At 40.8% G+C, this 17269-nt stretch overlaps 1 protein-coding gene across 1 annotated transcript in view; it reads left to right on the forward strand.

The window, feature by feature from the left end:
- The window catches only part of LOC119857320 (cytosolic phospholipase A2 epsilon-like), a 58509-nt gene that overhangs the window by 7521 nt on the left and 33719 nt on the right, over window positions 1-17269 (forward strand). Inside the window, exons 2-3 of the mRNA XM_043516833.1 lie at window positions 9073-9145; window positions 15377-15513. Coding sequence (XP_043372768.1) covers window positions 9073-9145; window positions 15377-15513 — 210 coding nt within the window. The remainder of the gene's footprint in view (window positions 1-9072; window positions 9146-15376; window positions 15514-17269) is intronic.

Here is a 17269-nt window from a genome sequence, read left to right on the forward strand (position 1 = left end):
TTGAAGAGTATTCATATATTTTGGAAAACAAACCAAATCAAGGTTTATAAACTGGAATATTTGAGTGAAAACCCATACTTAACTACTATTTTTTAATCTGTGGAGTTCCTGAGCTCATTCGATGCAGACAGTTATCCTTACAAGTACACTGTAAGGCTCATCTATTTATTTATCTAAGTATGCGTTTGGTGTGGACTTAAGTTGGGAGGTCTGCAAATGATGGGGTATGGAGGGACAAGAGGATGACTGCCTATTATTGTTGCTAGTCATAGTCATAGTATTTTTATTTAAATTAAGGTGCCCAGAGGCTGTCATATTGTGAACATAATACATTTCTACATAAATAAAATGTAAAGGCTTTAAATGGCCTAGTCATTAGTGTCAATTTGAAATAAAAATATCACATTTGTGGGGTATAGCCAGAGTATCAGTTTGATGCATTAGCAGACTGCTTTGAGAAAATTTGACTTCACTCTTTCAATTAGTGCACACATTGAGTGAAGTTCTTCTAGCCTTTCTTCATCTGAAAATGTCTCGACATCTACTCTGCCTGTATATTTCCCAACATTCTAGGTAGTCTGTGAAATGTTGTAGGAGACATAGATGGCTGAAATCAGCTCATAAAAATAATTATGGTCTAGGACAGAGTGTGATGGTGCCCCCATAAGGCTTTATGGAAATATGCTTATGAATGTATGTATATGACATAACTGGAATATGCTTTATGCTACATATGCCATGTAACATATCTCTGTAGAAGTTATGATTTACTGAATCTATTAATCCTATTTGTATGCATGTATCATTTTTGTATTCAAAGTTATGAATATTGGCTGTATACTTGTCCAATTCTAAGTAGGTTTTAGTGAAGCAGTTGGTCAGCTTCCTGAGAAAAGACTATTCTCAGTAAGTGCCCAATCAAGAAACCCTTAAGCCAACAATGAACTTGGAGACACCAATCCACATCTGAGCTTTCCCAGGAATGTGGCTTGTCTGGTAAGGAACTCAGTCATGCTTGGACATGTGACTTGCCCAGGTGACTCCAAAACTCCATTTTGTAGCTGGACTTTGCATAGGAGAGAGGAGGGGGTCTCCACCCACAAGAGAAAGTCTATTTAACCCCCTGGGAGACCCCTCCATTTTGTCTCCAGCTGGTTAAAGAGAGAGCCTCTCCACCCCCAAAGATACCTGAAAGAATCTGGATCAAAGGATAGTAACTACAGGGGGTGTGAGTGATTGCTGGACCCAGACTAGAAGGAGATTTGTCTGTAAAAGAAAGCTTACTGGAACTGGTGAGGTTTTTATCTGTATTCAGTTTTTTTACTGTACTAGACATAGACTTGCGTGTTTTATTTTATTTTGCTTGGTAATTCACTTTGTTCTGTCTGTTACTTCTTGGAACCACTTAAATCCTACTTTCTGTATCTAATAAAATCACTTTTTACTTATTAATTAACACAGAGTATGTATAAATACTTGGGGGGAGGGGGCAAACAGCTGTGCATTTCTCTCTATCAGTGGTATAGAGGGTGAACAATTTATGAGTTTACCTTGTATAACCTTTATACAGGTAAAACAGATTTATTTAGGGTTTGGACACAATTGGGAGTTGGGCATCTGAGTGTTAAAGACAGGCACACTTCTGTAAGCTGCTGTCATAAACTCATAGATATTAATGTCAGAAGGGACCATTATGATCATCTAGTCTGACCTCCTGCACGATGCAGGCCACAGAATCTCACCCACTCACTCCTGCAATAAACCTCTCACCTATGTCTGAGCTATTGAAGTCCTCAAATCGTGGTTTAAAGACTTCAAGGTGCAGAGAATCCTCCAGCAAGTGACCCCTGCCACATGCTACAGGGAAAGTTGAAAAACCCCCAGGGCCTCTTCCAATCTGCCCTGGAGGAAAATTCCTTTCTGACCCAAATATGGCGATTAGCTAAAACCCTGAGCATGTGGGCAAGATTCACCAGCCAGATACCCAGGAGTATCTGTAGTAACTCTGATCCCACCCCATCTAACATCCTATCACAGGCCATTGAGCCTATTTACCATAAATAGTTAAAGATCAATTAATTGCCAAAATCATGTTATCCCATTATACCATCTTCTCCATAAACTTATCGAGTTTAATCTTGAAGCCAGATAGGTCTTTTGCCTCCACTGCTTCCCTTGGAAGGGTATTCCACAACTTCACTCCTCTGATGTTTAGAAACCTTCGTCTAATTTCAAGTCTAAACTTCCCGATGGCCAGTTTATATCCATTTGTTCTTGTGTCCACACTGGTACTGAGCTTAAATAATTCCTCTCCTGTATTTATCCTTCTGATATATTAATAGAGAGCAATCATATCTCCCCTCAACCTTCTTTTGGTTAGGCTAAACAAGCCAAGCTCTTTGAGTCTCCTTTCATAAGACAGCTTTTCCATTTCTCGGATCATCCTAGTAGCCCTTCTCTGTACCTGTTCCGGTTTGAATTCATCCTTCTTAAACATGGGAGGCCAGAACTGCACACAGTATTCCAGGTGAGGTCTCACCAGTGCCTTGTATAACGATACTAACACCTCCTTATCTCTACTGGAAATACATTGCCTGATGTGTCCCAAGATCGCATTAGCTTTTTTCACAGCCATATCACATTGGCGGCTCATAGTCATCCTGTGGTCAACCAATACTCCAAGGTCCTTCTCCTCCTCTGTTACTTCTAATTGATGTGTCCCCAGTTTATAACTAAAATTCTTGTTATAAATCCGTAAATGCATGACCTTACACTTCTCACTATTAAATTTCATCCTATTACTATTACTCCAGTTTTACAAGGTCATCCAGATCCTCCTGTATGATATGCCGGTCCTTCTCTAAATTGGCAATACCTCCCAGCTTTGTATCATCTGCAAACTTTATTAGCACACTCCCACTTTTTGTGCCGAGGTCAATAATAAAAAGATTAAATAAGATTGGTCCCAAAACCGATCCCTGAGGAACTCCACTGGTAACCTCCCTCCAGTCTGATAGTGCACCTTTCAGTATGACCCGCTGTAGTCTCCCTTTTTTAGCCAATTCCTTATCCACCTTTCAATTTTCATATTGATCTCCATCTTTTCCAATTTAACTAATAATTCCCCATGTGAAACCATATCAAACACCTTACTGAAATCTAGGTAAATTAGATCCACTGCATTTCCTTTGTCTAAAAAATCTGTTACTTTCTCAAAGAAGGAGATAAGGTTGGTTTGGCATGAAATACCTTTTGTAAAACCATGTTGTATTTTGTCCCATTTATCTCAATGTCCTTAACTACTTTCTCCTTCAAATTTTTTTCCAAGACCTTGCATACTACAGTTGTCAAACTAACAGTCCTGTAGTTACCCGGATCACTTTTTTTCCCTTTCTTAAAAATAGGAACTATGTTAGCAATTCTCCAGTTGTACAGTACAACCCCTGAGTTTACAGATTCATTAAAAATTCTTGCTAATGGGCTTGCAATTTCAGGTGCCAATTCCTTTAATATTCTTGGATGAAGATTATCTGGACCCCCCGATTTAGTCCCATTAAACTGTTCCAGTTTCATTTCTACCTCAGGTTTCAGAGTAGCAGCCGTGTTAGTCTACCTGCTTCTACCTCAGATATGGTAATAGCTACCTCCATATCTTCATTCCCATTTGTCATCCTACCATTATCCCTAACCTCCTCATTAGCTTTATTAAAGACTGAGGCAAAGTATTTGTTTAGATATTGGCCTAGATTGCCTAGATCCATGCCTAGATTATCCTTAACCTCCACTCCATCCTCAGTGTTTAGCAGTCCCATTTCTTCTTTCTTTGTTTTCTTCTTATTTATATGGCTATAGAACCTTTTACTATTGGTTTTAATTCCCTTTGCAAGGTCCAACTGTACTTGACTTTTAGCCTTTCTCACTTTATTCCTACATGTTCTGGCCTCAGTAAGGTAGCTTTCCTTGCTGATCCCTCCCATCTTCCACTCTCTGTATGCTTTTTGCTGTTTCTTAATCACCTCTCTGAGATGCTTGCTCATCCAGCTTGGTCTACAACTCCTGCCTATGAATTTTTTCCCCTTTCTTGGAATGCAGGCTTCCGATAGCTTCTGCAGCTTTGACTTGAACTAATCCCAGGCCTTCTCTGCCTTTAGATCCATAAATTCTTCAGTACAATCCACTTCCCTAACTAATTTCCTTAATTTTTGAAAGTCAGCCCTTTTGAAATCAAAAACCCTAGTGGCAGATTTATTTTTGTTTATTCTTCCATTCAGTTTGAACTGAATTAGCTCATGATCACTTGAACCAAAGTTGTCCCCTACAACCATTTCTTCTATGAGGTCCTCAATACTCACCAAAACCAAATCTAAAATGGCATCCCCTCTAGTCGGTTCAGCAACTACTTGATGAAGAAATCCATCAGCTATCGCAACTAGGAAAATCTGAGCCCTATTATTATTACTAGTATTTGTCCTCGAGTTTATATCTGGGAAGTTAAAGCTCCCATGATCATGCAATTTTCATCAGTATTTACTTCATTAAAAATATTAAAAAGGGCTTTATCCATATACAAATTAGAACCCGGTGGTCTATAGCACACCCCAAGTACTATTACAGGGGAGGCTTTAGTAGTTTTCTTCCCCAAGGTGATTTTTGCCCAGATGAACTCTGTCTTATCCATTCCATCGCTTAGTTCTTTACATTCTACCTCATCCTTGATATACAATGCTACTCCACCATCTTTATCTTTATTTCTGTCTTTCTAAACAGCACACACCCTTCAATAGCTGTAATCCAGTCACGACTACTATTCCACCATGTTTCTGTTATCCCTATAATATCTGGTTTCACTTTCTGCACCAGTAGCTCTAGTTCCTCCATTTTGTTACCTAGGCTCCTTGCATTGGTGTACAAACCTCTTAATTTTTGCTGTTTGGCCTCGCTCACATTCTTTACCCGATTAGGCACGGACATTCTACAGCCAGTATGACCTATTAGACTGGTATCCACACTGCCCTTCCTCCTTATATCCATTCTCCTACCCACGGCTGTATTCTTTCTTACTTTGTTTTCTTCCCTCTCAATGCTAAAATCTGGCGTGGAGATTACCTGGACATCTCCCAACCATCTCCCCCAGATTCCCAGTTTAAAGCTCTCTTAATCAGTTTTGCCAGCCTCCATCCTAGAAGTCTATTTCCTTCCCTACTCAGATGAAGTCCATCCCGAGAGAACTGTCCTCTGTCCATGAATGCCTCCTGGTGGCCATACATCCCAAAGCCTTCCTTATAGCACCACTGCCTGAGCTATCTGTTGATAGTCATAATCTTGTCACACCTTTTTTGCCCTTCTCTAGGAACAGGCAGAATCCCACTGAAGATCACCTGAGCCTCCATTTCCTTAAGCGTCTTCCCCAGCCTGGCATAGACTCCCTTGATATGTTCCAATGAAAATCTATCGGTATCATTTGTTCCCACATGAAGGACAATCAGTGGATTCTTTCCTGCTCCCTTTAGGATCCTTTTCAATCTCAGGTCCACATCTCGTATCTTAGCACCTGGAAGACAGCACACCCTTCTATTCTCTGGATCAGCTCCAGTTACAGGCCTGTCTATCCTTCTCAGTAAGGAGTCCCCGATCACGTAGACCTGCCTTTTCCTGGTGACAGTGTGATTCTCCGGTCTATCCCCTGTTCCCTCTGGCTGCAAGTTCTTTCCATTCCTGTTCTTCCTTGTAATCCTCTTCAACCCATCCTATATCCTCCTGGAGCTCATATTTGGTGTAGTCTCCATTGACTCTTCCCCTTTTCCTATAGGACTAGCCTCTCTTCTCTTCTTCCTTGCCCTTCCACCTTCAGTGACCACCTGCTGAGCCCCTTCTTCATTTTCCAACTCTGCAAACCTGTTCTTGAGCTCTATTTCTCCTTCACTAGCCCGTCTTTTCCTCTGCCTGGTTCTCTTAGTCTCATGCTTCCACTGTCCATTTTCTTCACCCAGCAGTCTCCCCTCAGAATTCCTCAGTCCTGCTTCCATCTGCAAGTCTGAGCTTTTCCCTTCAGCTGCCTCATGTCTTTGCTCCATAATCTGCTCAAACCCCCTCCTAAACTCAACCAGACTTTTCAGCTGCATCTCCAATCCTAAAATCTTCTCTTCCATCAGCTCTATCAGATGGCATTTCAGGCAGACCAAACTCTTTCCAAGTATCCCCTCCAGGATCATGTACATATCGCAGCGTCCACATCCAGTCATCTTCATTGTGTCTTCCACTATATGGGTCACTCCCACTGCTGCCTCTGTATCTGTCATAGCCTTCCCACCTAATCCTGTTAATCTGGGAAACACAAACCACACCAAAACACCACCACCCACAGCAAAAACAAACCCCAAACAAGCACCACAATACAAACTCCCCTTTCAAACTCCCCTGTTTACAGCTCTGTTTGCTGGCTCCTGTGTAGCTGCCTGACTGGCTGGCTACCTTTATAGGACTCCTAGTCAGAGAAGCCCTGGTCCCGAATCAGGGAGCAGCTTCTCTCCCAGCACAAAGCTTCTACAAGCCTCTACACATACAAATACAAAACCAAATACAAATATCTTCTCCTCCAACAGAATTCTCACTCAAACTCCCCTGTTTACAGCTCTGTTTGCTGGCTCCTGTGCTGTCTCAGTTAAGCCTACAGCTGTTAGGAGACGTGGTTCAGACCTGGGTCTGGGTTTGCAGCAGGCTAGCGGGTCTGGCTCAAACCAGGCAGGGTACTGAAGTCCTAAGATGACAGGGCAGGAAAGCAGGAGCAGAAATAGTCTTAACACATCAGGTGGCAGCTCCCAAGGGGTTTCTCTGATCCAACCCATCACACAGAGGTTCTCAAACTTTAGCAACCCAAGGAACCCCATGTTGATTTCAATTTTTTGCGGACCCCCAAACTCTACCATTCAGCCCCAGGCCCTACCCCCACTCCACCCCTTCCCCACCTCTTTCCACCCCCTTTCCACCTATATCCCTCCTCTTCCATGTCTCTTTGCACCCCCTCCCCAAGCATACTCCATCCCCGCTCCTCCCCCTCCTTTCCAGTGCCTCCTGCACGCTGCTGAACAGCTGTTCCCAGGCGTGCACGAGGCACTGGGAGGGAGAAGGAGGAATTGATCAGTGGGGTCCGCAGGCCCCAGTTTGAGAAAAGCTGGTCTAGAATTTGGATGTATTTGCTCACTGTGGGAGGAAGGGTTCCTAGGAGTATGAGGAAACAGCAGCATCTGGGCCTTATCACCAAGTGTCTTGGTCACAGGAAATACTGAATTGTTTCTGGGCTCTGTCAGAGTCGCATTTTGCCAGGATGACTTGACTCTATGCAGCATATTCAAATACACCATCAGGAAACACTTTATTTTAGAAAAAAGGAAATCGTATCATCCGGTCTTCATGTAGGTTTGTCAGTAGCTGCAAAATATTGGAGCCTGGTTTGATAAAAGACTATGGCTGGAATTTTCAAAGGAGCTTAAGGGAGTTGGGTACCATAACCCCACTCATTTTCAATAGGATTGATGCGCCTAACTCCTCTAGCCATAAAGTCTTCTGGAGATACTCCTTAAGTGGATTTCTGGGTCTTAGTCTTCGGTGGAATTAGGCATTTGGGGTATATGCTGACTACAAAAAGAAGGATAAGAAACAAAGGGAAACTTTGAGGTTTTGAAGACCAGGAATAGTTCCCAACAAAAGAGAACTCTCAATTAGCTTTTTAGGAGTTTGGGATTTACCTGTTAGTGGTAGTGCATTGGAAGGAGACTTCAAATCACAAAGGGATGCTGCAAACACCCTATTAAGCTAGAAGAGCTTTTTATGGTGAGGGTTTCAGAGCACCGAAGGCCATATTATGAGCAACATTGTTACCTTCCTTCTTATTTTCTTATTGTTTCTTGTCCTTTTAATGATTAAAGCCTGAAAATGGAGTGCATGGACAACTGGGTTGCCTGCGGTAGTGTACCTCGTGGAGCCTATGGCCCAGATTCTCAGGGTATGTCTACTGCCAAGTCGGAGATGTAATTTCCAGCTCGTGTAGACTTACCCATGTTAGCTCTGATAGAGATAGCATGCTAAAAATAGAAGTGTAACCATGGCAGTGCAAGCAGTGGGATGAGCTAGCCACTCCGAGTACGTACCTAGGATTTCAGAGGGGATTGTCTTCGGGCGGCTACCCCATCCCTCAGTTTGCGCCACTGCAGTTAACACACTTCTGTTTTTAGTGTGGTAGCTTGATGAGAGCTAGTTCTGCTTGAGCTAGAACTTACATCTCTGTGTTGGCATAATTGTTATGTTAAACAGGGATAAACTTGCTGGTTTTATTGAAATGAGTTTCATTTTGATATTCTGGCTTTGTTTGAATGTAAAATTCACACAGAAACTCAAGAAATACAAACCCATGTGACTCAAAACTGAAGGAACGATTCTCACAAACTTCTGTACACTCATCATTGAGTTTAGCTTAAGTCTACAATGCAGTTAGAACAAATTACTTCAAAGCAATAAATGCACCATGGTGGGTAGCACGAGGGAAGTATCAAAGTATCTAATTTGAAGTTAGAAGCAACCTGGGGACCAGGTAGTAAGTTTTGTCCTCTAGAAGGCTCCAACACACTAAAAAGAGCTTTGCTAAGAATACCTGCCACTTTCCTGACTCCTGTATCTGAGAAGACCAAACCCTGTGTACTGCAACAGTTAGCAGCTGGTTCTGTAGAATTAAAATTGTACTATTTGTAAAAAGAAAAAAACAACTGCAATTTTTCCTTCTTTCTCCTAAAAACTCTGTGAAAAAACCTAAACTCACAAGTGTGCCCTGAATTTTTCAGAAAAACTCAGTTGCATTGTCGTTAACAATAAATAAAGGAATCAATTCACGATTTGTTATGATGATCCCTGATTTTGTGAATCTCTACATATTGTTTCAGATATCAGTCTAGAAAATGATTGATTAACATGTTTTTGCTGAACATTTTATTGTCATACAGTACTTGATTAGGTTCTTCATTTGTTAGGTATCGCGCCTTTAAATTTAACCTTTGTATGTCATATATCATTCTTCTACAGATGGAATTATCTCCTTGTTACTTGCTTACTGTAAGAATAATACGAATGAGAAATCTCCGTCGGGCAGATATACGTGAGTGTCTCTACTCTTCCGAGAAATTGGTCCTAGTTCTGAAAGTAATCAGTGCACAATTGAACACTGCAAACACCCTAAGTCAAAAAAAGAAAGTAATTGATGTTACTAGGATATACATAAACAGATACAGTATTGCAGTATAGTTGATCATCAGAGTATTACCTGAGAACTAGTAGTTATGTTATTGTGCAAGTATAACGAGTCAAATGACCTTCCATGTGTAGCAAGAAAGACAATTTATTGTTCTAAACAAATTAAGAAGTGTCACAAGATGTATTGTTTCTCAGGAATGCAAAGGTACTAGTTTTTCTTTTACATATATATCAATATCATAAACCATGTGTTTATGAAATAATCCAGCATCTCGTATAAATAAAACATGATGGGCCAAATGCATCTTTGTTATTATGTCATTGAAATAAATGGAGCTACATCTGGGTTGAGATTGCTCTGATTGGTTTTAAAGACAAATGTTCCTGTACTGTCTGGAGTTTCTGGAGTGCATTCAGATAAGAGTTCACACATTTTGGACAATCTTGATTTTAAAAAAGCAGCATTTTCATGCCCATCTGGCAACCTATTTTTCTCCAGCACACTTAAGAGAATCATCTTGACCTCTGAGTTTAGATGTACTTCATAAAGTTTGCTAAGATGCTTATTAACTTTGGGATCTAATAAGACAGCTCTTTCCTTTTATTTTAGACATTTAAAAAAATGCATTTGACTCTTAGGTCAAAATAAAACAGCCATAAAAAACATAAAGGGCCTTGTACAATGTCTATTAAAATCAATGGGAGCCTTCCCATTCACTCCAGTTGGGCATTGGATCAGTCCCAAAGTTTGTTTCGGCAACAGTTTATTACAGCTGACCAACTCAAGCTTGTGATATCAATAACTTGCTATTACTATTCCTCCATGAATACATGAAATAGCAGGCCAAATCCTCAGCTGCCCCAAGCACAGGAGAAGGTGGTTCAAAGCCACCTGGCTATCTCCCCTGATTCTGGGACTACCCAAAGGTATCTAAGGTGATGACTACACTAGAGATCTTACACCTTCCTGTGTGGCCACTCTGTGCTGACAGGAGAGAGCTCTCCTGTTGACATAATTAAACCACCCCCAATACATGGCAATAGCTATGTTGGTGGAGAAGCTCTCCCATCGACATAGTGCTGTGCACACTGCTACTTATGCCGGCAAAACTTATGTTGCTCAGCGGGGTGTCTTTTTCACACCCCTGAACGACACAAGTTTTGCTGACATAAGTGGTAGTGTAGTATAGGCATGGGCCAAGTTAAGCTGGCTGCAGGGGTCATATAAGAACAATTATACCAGCTAAGGTTTCGACAGAGCACTCTGACCCTCACCCTCCCATCCTGACCATGCCCCTTACCTGCCTCTGTGTCCCTGATGTGCCTCTTCTAAAGAGTGGTGAGGGAGCAGGTGGTGTAGAGCTGCCTGCTCTGGCTCTATGCCGAGAGCCCTTCTCTGTCCCTTTGGGGAAGCTTTCAGGCCACTTTGTACTGAGCAGACCCAGAGTTGAAGATTGAGCCCAGTATGCCTATGCAGTCTCTTTCTTCCAAAAGTCTATACTTTTTAATCACGTTTTCTCTCTTGGCTTCATGCCTACGTGTGGTTTGTGCTCGGAATCTGAACACTCCCATATACTTTACCCTTCTTGGGTGTGCGTAGCTCTCTGGTTATTCAAACTAAACCTTGCAGTATCTATCTTCAATGTCTCTGACACTGTACGTGGATGCAGGGTTGAATTCAAAGGCGAATCTGAGGGAGTCCAGTGGGAATCGAAATTGGTGTAATTTGCACTTTTTCCAGGCCCCTCAATATGCATGTTACAGCAGTGTGGCCTCCCATAGACTAAGTAGTTCTTGTTTCCTTAGACTGTCTCATCATCACCCACTTACCTGTATGTAACTTGTGCTCCTGCCCTGCCATATTTCTTTTGAATTTGGCCCACTAAGTCAGAGTAGAAATCGTATAACTCTCACACAGGTGGGGCTAGAAGAGAGACGTACAGCAAAAAAAAGCAACTAATACAAGAGCATGACTGCAAGCAGATCACCTCTGATTTAACTGGCACCTTCCTCCATTTCCTTGACATTTCACTTACATCAATTTAAATCCCCCTGTGCTCTCTTATGCATTGGTAAGTGGGTGAAGTAGTTACTAGAGACTCACATTTTCAAAAATAAGTACTGAGTTTGGTGCCTAGTTTGAGACATTTTTGGCCTGATTTTCAGAGGTGCTGAGCACCTGCAGTTCCAGAGATAAGGGTGCTTCAGCAGCTCTGAAAATCAGGCCCAAAGTGGACACTAAAAAATGGAAATACCCCAAATCAATGGCCACTTTTGAAAATTTAGGCTCCGGGAGTCTGTAAGTGTAAGGCAGTCTAGCTTGTATCACTTTCCACATCACCTCTCCTCTTTGGATCTGTACTTGCAGTATGTTGTTTTACTTGATGACAGCAGAAAGCAACTCTATTTTTGCCTCCGTTTTTACCTCTCCGATCTTGATTCTGATCCACTTACATTAAATGAATAACAGAGTCCTTTCTAAAACTATTACCCCAAAGCTAATGTTAATATTATTATTGGATAGCAATGGCTGCTGACCCAATGGTGAATTCTCTTTATTTTCAAATGCTTATCTAGCAATCTCATAACAAACAGTTATATGTTACTCTGTACATGGCATCTTTTAAAAATTCATGTGAAACAGAGAGCGATGGAATGGATTTTATGAAACAGGGAGGCAAAAAGACCTTGCCACTTGCAGGCAGAAAATGAGGTCTACATTTGTCTCTTATCTATATCTGGGAAACTATTTTAAAATACAGATAGCCTGTAACCAGACATTTCTCTTTGAATCAGTACAGCTATGCTAGCGTAGATAAAAGGCTATAGGATATGACCCTGTTTACAGTGTTTTGATTACAGTATGGAAGCAAAATGGCTTGGTCTTGGGACCCAGTTTGGCTCCCCAACTTCCTCAGGAACTGAAATATTACAGTATATCGTGTAGCACAGAAACTACCAGCATACACATACGTACAGTAGAAAAGAATAAAGACAGCATTGCCTGCCAGGCCATACTCAGGAAAAAAATACATGAGCCAGGGTGAAAGTAGCACAATGGCAGGGTAGATAATTGTATATTTCAGAGGACTCTCCAGTACATACCCAACCAATTTAATAAAGCCGATATAACCGGTCTGAAGGAATACATAGTATCAAACTGCATCTCTACAAAGATAGGTAAATCCTAACATGATATGTATGTAGCCAAAACCACCGTGGGCAATGTGTCTCACTTTCTATAGAAGAGTTTTGTCAAACACTGGTCATATTGACCAAGAATTGAATTATTACCCAGATTAAAAAGACGTATTTTGCACATAGAAGATTGCAACATGGAATCTGGAGACAGCAGTCACACAAAAGACCAAATTTTATTTTTCCCATACGGTAGTATCCTGCACTTACTCTGAGACTATGAAACAGCAATGCTGGCACATTAAATCAGAAGTGTTTCATCAAGGGCTCTTTTAAACTCTTATGCATATCAACTGGCATAAGATAATAAGGTTATGGGAAGAGGTTGCAAAATAGTATCAAAGTGAAACTTTTAAATGCATAGATTTGCTAGTTAGCTCCCATCTATTGTCTATATATAAGTCCCTTCATTTCTGTTTTTTATTGTTTTTAAATTTCCTAGGAATTTATCAATGTTTAATTAAAAAAATGGGTGAAAATCAGGGCAAAAATTAATGTCACCATTTTCTGGGTAAATGTTAGGGTTAATACTGGGGGATAGGAGGACAGGAAAAAAGCAACACAGAGAAAAGTAAGAGTTTATTGTTTATAAAGCTATTATCTTTAATCCACATTACAAAAATTAAACTTCTTTTTAAACAAAAACAGTTTACTATATTTTGACTTGAAGAGTTACCCTTGATGTAAGGGGCTTCAGTGTGAATTCCTGGGTAATGTAGGCTCACTGCGGTATTTCCAAAGTGTTTTTTCCCCAAGGCTTTTTCCACTGTCTCAGAAAAGGCTCTTTCCTGCAGCCCAAAATGGTTGTTATGACCTGAAGGACACCAGAGTCAATAGTAATTGTACAGAACCCCCATCCCCAAGATGTCATCTTTCCTGTCACAGAGGTGGGACACAGGGGCTGGAAGCCAGAAGAAAGCCGATCCCAATCACTGAGACACGGAGCCATCAGCAACAGGTCCTGTTTCCTTTTACCGGCCCTGGGGCAGGAATGGCTCTGTCTGGCGGGTGAAGCAGATAGGGCTCTGTACCCTGGCGTTCATCTCCAGATGGTGACATGTCTCTAGACCCAGATACTCACAAGGCAAAAGGGACAGGGAGTGCCCAGTGCGTTGGGGGGAGCAGGGTGGGGGGAGTTCCTGACACTAATGGGGGGAGCCCACAGGGGTGGGAACCAGTGGGGGGAAAGGCTTGTCTCATAGTCACTTGCTCCCCTGCTGCGCAGCTACAGCAGCCACCCCCTGGCACTTACCCTTCTGTGCAGATGCACACTGTGCTGTATGCCGGGGAGTCTCCAAGCAGGGAGCCCAGGTCCTGGTAGTTCAAGCGGGTACAAAATTTGGGTCAAAAGGAGCTGTCCATAAATTACACAATATATTAGAAGTGGGTGGGGCCTTGACTTTCCATACTTGTTTCAGTGTTACTAAGCATTACAAGGCAGTGGGTCAGACTTGAAAATTACTCAAAAATATATTATGTAGTTTATGGACACCCTCAAATCAGAAAAATCCAAAACCTGGGAATTTTTGGAGGTTTTTGGTTAAAACAGAAAACAAAGGGCCCTAAAGATATATTATTGGTAGCTTGATGGTAGCTTTAGAAAGCTACAATTTAAATACAGCTGTGAGTCAGCATTGTATTTGTGGCAAAGAGAATCATGATAACAGTCTTCAAGTATATTGCAGCAAAGGAGATTTTAGGTCTGGTCTACACTACAGGCCTATAACTACATCTCTCAGGGGTGTGAAAAATCCACACGCCCCAAGTGACGTAGTTATACCAGCCTAACCAACCATGTGGACAGTGCTCTCCTGCTGACATAGCTACCGCCAGAGGTGGATTAACTAAGCCGATGGGAGAGAGCTATCTCCCATCAGTTTAGAGTGTCTTCATGACCACGCTACAGCAGTGCAGCTGTGTAGATGTGCCCTTTGACATTAGGAGAAACTTCTTAATTATAAGAGAGACAAGGTGGTGAGGTAATAGCTTTCATTGGACGAACTTCTGTTGGTGAGACTAGTGGGTTATTATTATTGTACTAAACCATAAATACAGTGTCTCTGTTCAGTCCATGATTCGTAGTGTCTAGCAGAATAATAATTTAAGTCCCTAGGCTTGTCTTTTGAAAGCATTGTGCAGGTTTCCTTTGAGGATGAGGACTGATAGGTCAGAGTGATCGCTTTGTGAAAAGTGTTAATCCATAGGTGATAGGGTGTTTTTGTCTTTTATCATTTTCCTGTGAGTTAACGGGCCATTCTACCTTGCTGCAACTGAAGTCAATGAAAGCTGTGCTCTGGACATATAAAGTGCTATATAATTCTAAATACTATGAAAAACCAGCTCCTGGGCATTTCAAATTGTGCACCCAATTGGGACACTTTTACTTCAATCGCTCTGTGTCTCAGTTCCCCATCTGTAAAATGCATCCCTTAATCACACAGAGGTGATGTTACAATAAATTAATTCAATTTTGTGAAGCACTCAGACAATATAGTGGTGGCAGGGGTTCTGTGGGAAAATAGGTTTCAGAGTAGCAGCTACGTTAATCTGTATTCGCAAAAAGAAAAGGAGTACTTGTGGCACCTTAGAGACTAACAAATTTATTTGAGCATAAGCTTTCGTGAGCTACAGCTCAGCTCACGAAAGCTTATGCTCAAATAAATTTGTTAGTCTCTAAGGTGCCACAAGTACTCCTTTTCTTTTTGTGGGAAAATAGTGTGTGATCATGAAATTAAAGACTGCGTCACAATGCATATGCACATGAGAACTGAATTAAGGCACAGGCCCATTGCTGAGAAGTGTTATATATAAATTACCCTAATCTCTGTCTTTAAATAAATACAATTTAATTTTAGTGCAGTGCACTAATTTCTTCAGTGCCGCTTAAGATGGGGAGTATTGATACATTAATAGTTATGCTGTATCTCTTTTTATACAGTAAGCCATTCTGACTGCTACGTCAGCCTGCAGTTGCCAACAGCTACATGTGAAAAGATCCAGACCAAAACCGTCAATGACTGCAAAAATCCAATGTGGAATGAAACATTCTACTTCAGGATCCAGAGTCAGATCAAAGTAAGAAACTGAGAATTCCTCTTTCAGCAGCCTGGAGATTTGTTACCACTTAAGCAGAAGTAGGATTTTCAAATCTTCTACAACCTACAGTTTAACACCCAAGATGATTAAAATACCCCCAGTAAAACTCTTTTGAGGTCACTTTCTCATTTTTGATAACCATTGGTTTGGATAATTCATATTTTAAGTGTCCGGGGTGAATTAAGATAGCTAAAATTCATTCGTAATAAAGAAATTGTTATTTTTCTGAGTTAATAAAAACTACACTAGTAAACAGGAGCTACAACATTCAGGCTTATTCTAACACTCCGTTGCATGCAACCCCCTACAGGCACTGAATAACAACATGCTCTGTGTAACATGGAGGGAAACAGTGTATCATCATAACAAATTCAGTTATCCTAGGAATTGTTACCTAACAATAAGTGCTGGTAAATATTCAGAATTTTGACCCCACAGGAAATTCTCATATTCTGACATTTCTTTTCATTCCAAATTAAGGGGAGGGGGGGAAGGGGTATCAAAATATTGACTTTTTTTGTGGCATGGAAAGTTCCAAAGAAACTTGGTTTGGAAATGTTGAAATGAAACATTTGCACATTTCCACAGCAAAATGTTTCATTTCAGTTTGTTGATTGAAATCAAAACATGTTGCTTCAGCTTGGCTCAACATTAGTCTGTGTACCCCTGAGCTACTGCAGTGCCTTATGGGAGTAGTAATTTTGGTGTCTCATGCCCCCATTCTCCTAAAAAGGCCAAAAGCCCCAGCTGGATGGCATCTCCCCATATGCATCATGCTTGTTCAACCTGGGTGAGTCTTCAGAGCATCATGGGAGATGGAGTCTAACCAGGAAGTCCAGTCCATAGAGGAGAATGGAGGTGCAAGGCACCCAAACTACAAATCCTATGAGGCATTGCAGCAGTCCAAGCAAATACAGATTAATGTTGAATTAAACATTTAATTTAGATTTTTCCTAAAAGAAAATACAAAACTCCAGAAAAATCTAAATTTTCCCACAAAAGTTTTGATTTTGTGGAAATTACATTTTCCATAAAAACAAAAAACAACCAAAAAATAAACAAACCCCAAAAACATTTTGATGAAGAATTTCTAACCAGGTCTATTAACTACTACTGAATTGACTGATTCTTTAGTGGATGTTATATACACCAATGTTTTATCTACTCAGTACCTGACAAATTTTGAACCATTAAAGCATTGAGATTCCTCAGAGATTTTTACTTTGCTGTTCTATCTGCCATGAGAGTGATTCAGTCTCAGAACAGAATGCACTCCATTCAGCTGTGAAGCTGAGCCAGGAGGCCTGAATTGGTGAACTGTGTGCATTACAACTAAACTGACAAATATGTAAGCCAGAAAAAGGGTAATGTGGGAAAGCTGGTTGTACTGGGATAGAGAGGCCAGTGACTAGTGTCACATATGGAACCTAATTTTCTACAATGAATTTAATTTCCCATATACATTTTGCTCTCAACAGAGAGTGTTGTTCTTTTATCCATAGAATATTCTTGCTGGAGAAGCCAGCACCATTGGTAAGTTCTGTCAGTTGAACTGCAGTGATTCAATGAATTTACAATTGCCAAATACTATACTATATGTTGTCTCATTGTACTCATTTTTATACCATATCTATAATCTTAACAAAATTACTCTGTCAGAAGAAAATAACAATCTACATTTTTTTTTTGCATTTTGGTGTTTTTAAAAGGGATTCCAAGACCCAAATCTTTAAAA

The sequence above is a fragment of the Dermochelys coriacea genome, chromosome 6, assembly GCF_009764565.3.
Source record: "Dermochelys coriacea isolate rDerCor1 chromosome 6, rDerCor1.pri.v4, whole genome shotgun sequence".
Lineage (NCBI taxonomy): Eukaryota > Metazoa > Chordata > Testudines > Dermochelyidae > Dermochelys > Dermochelys coriacea.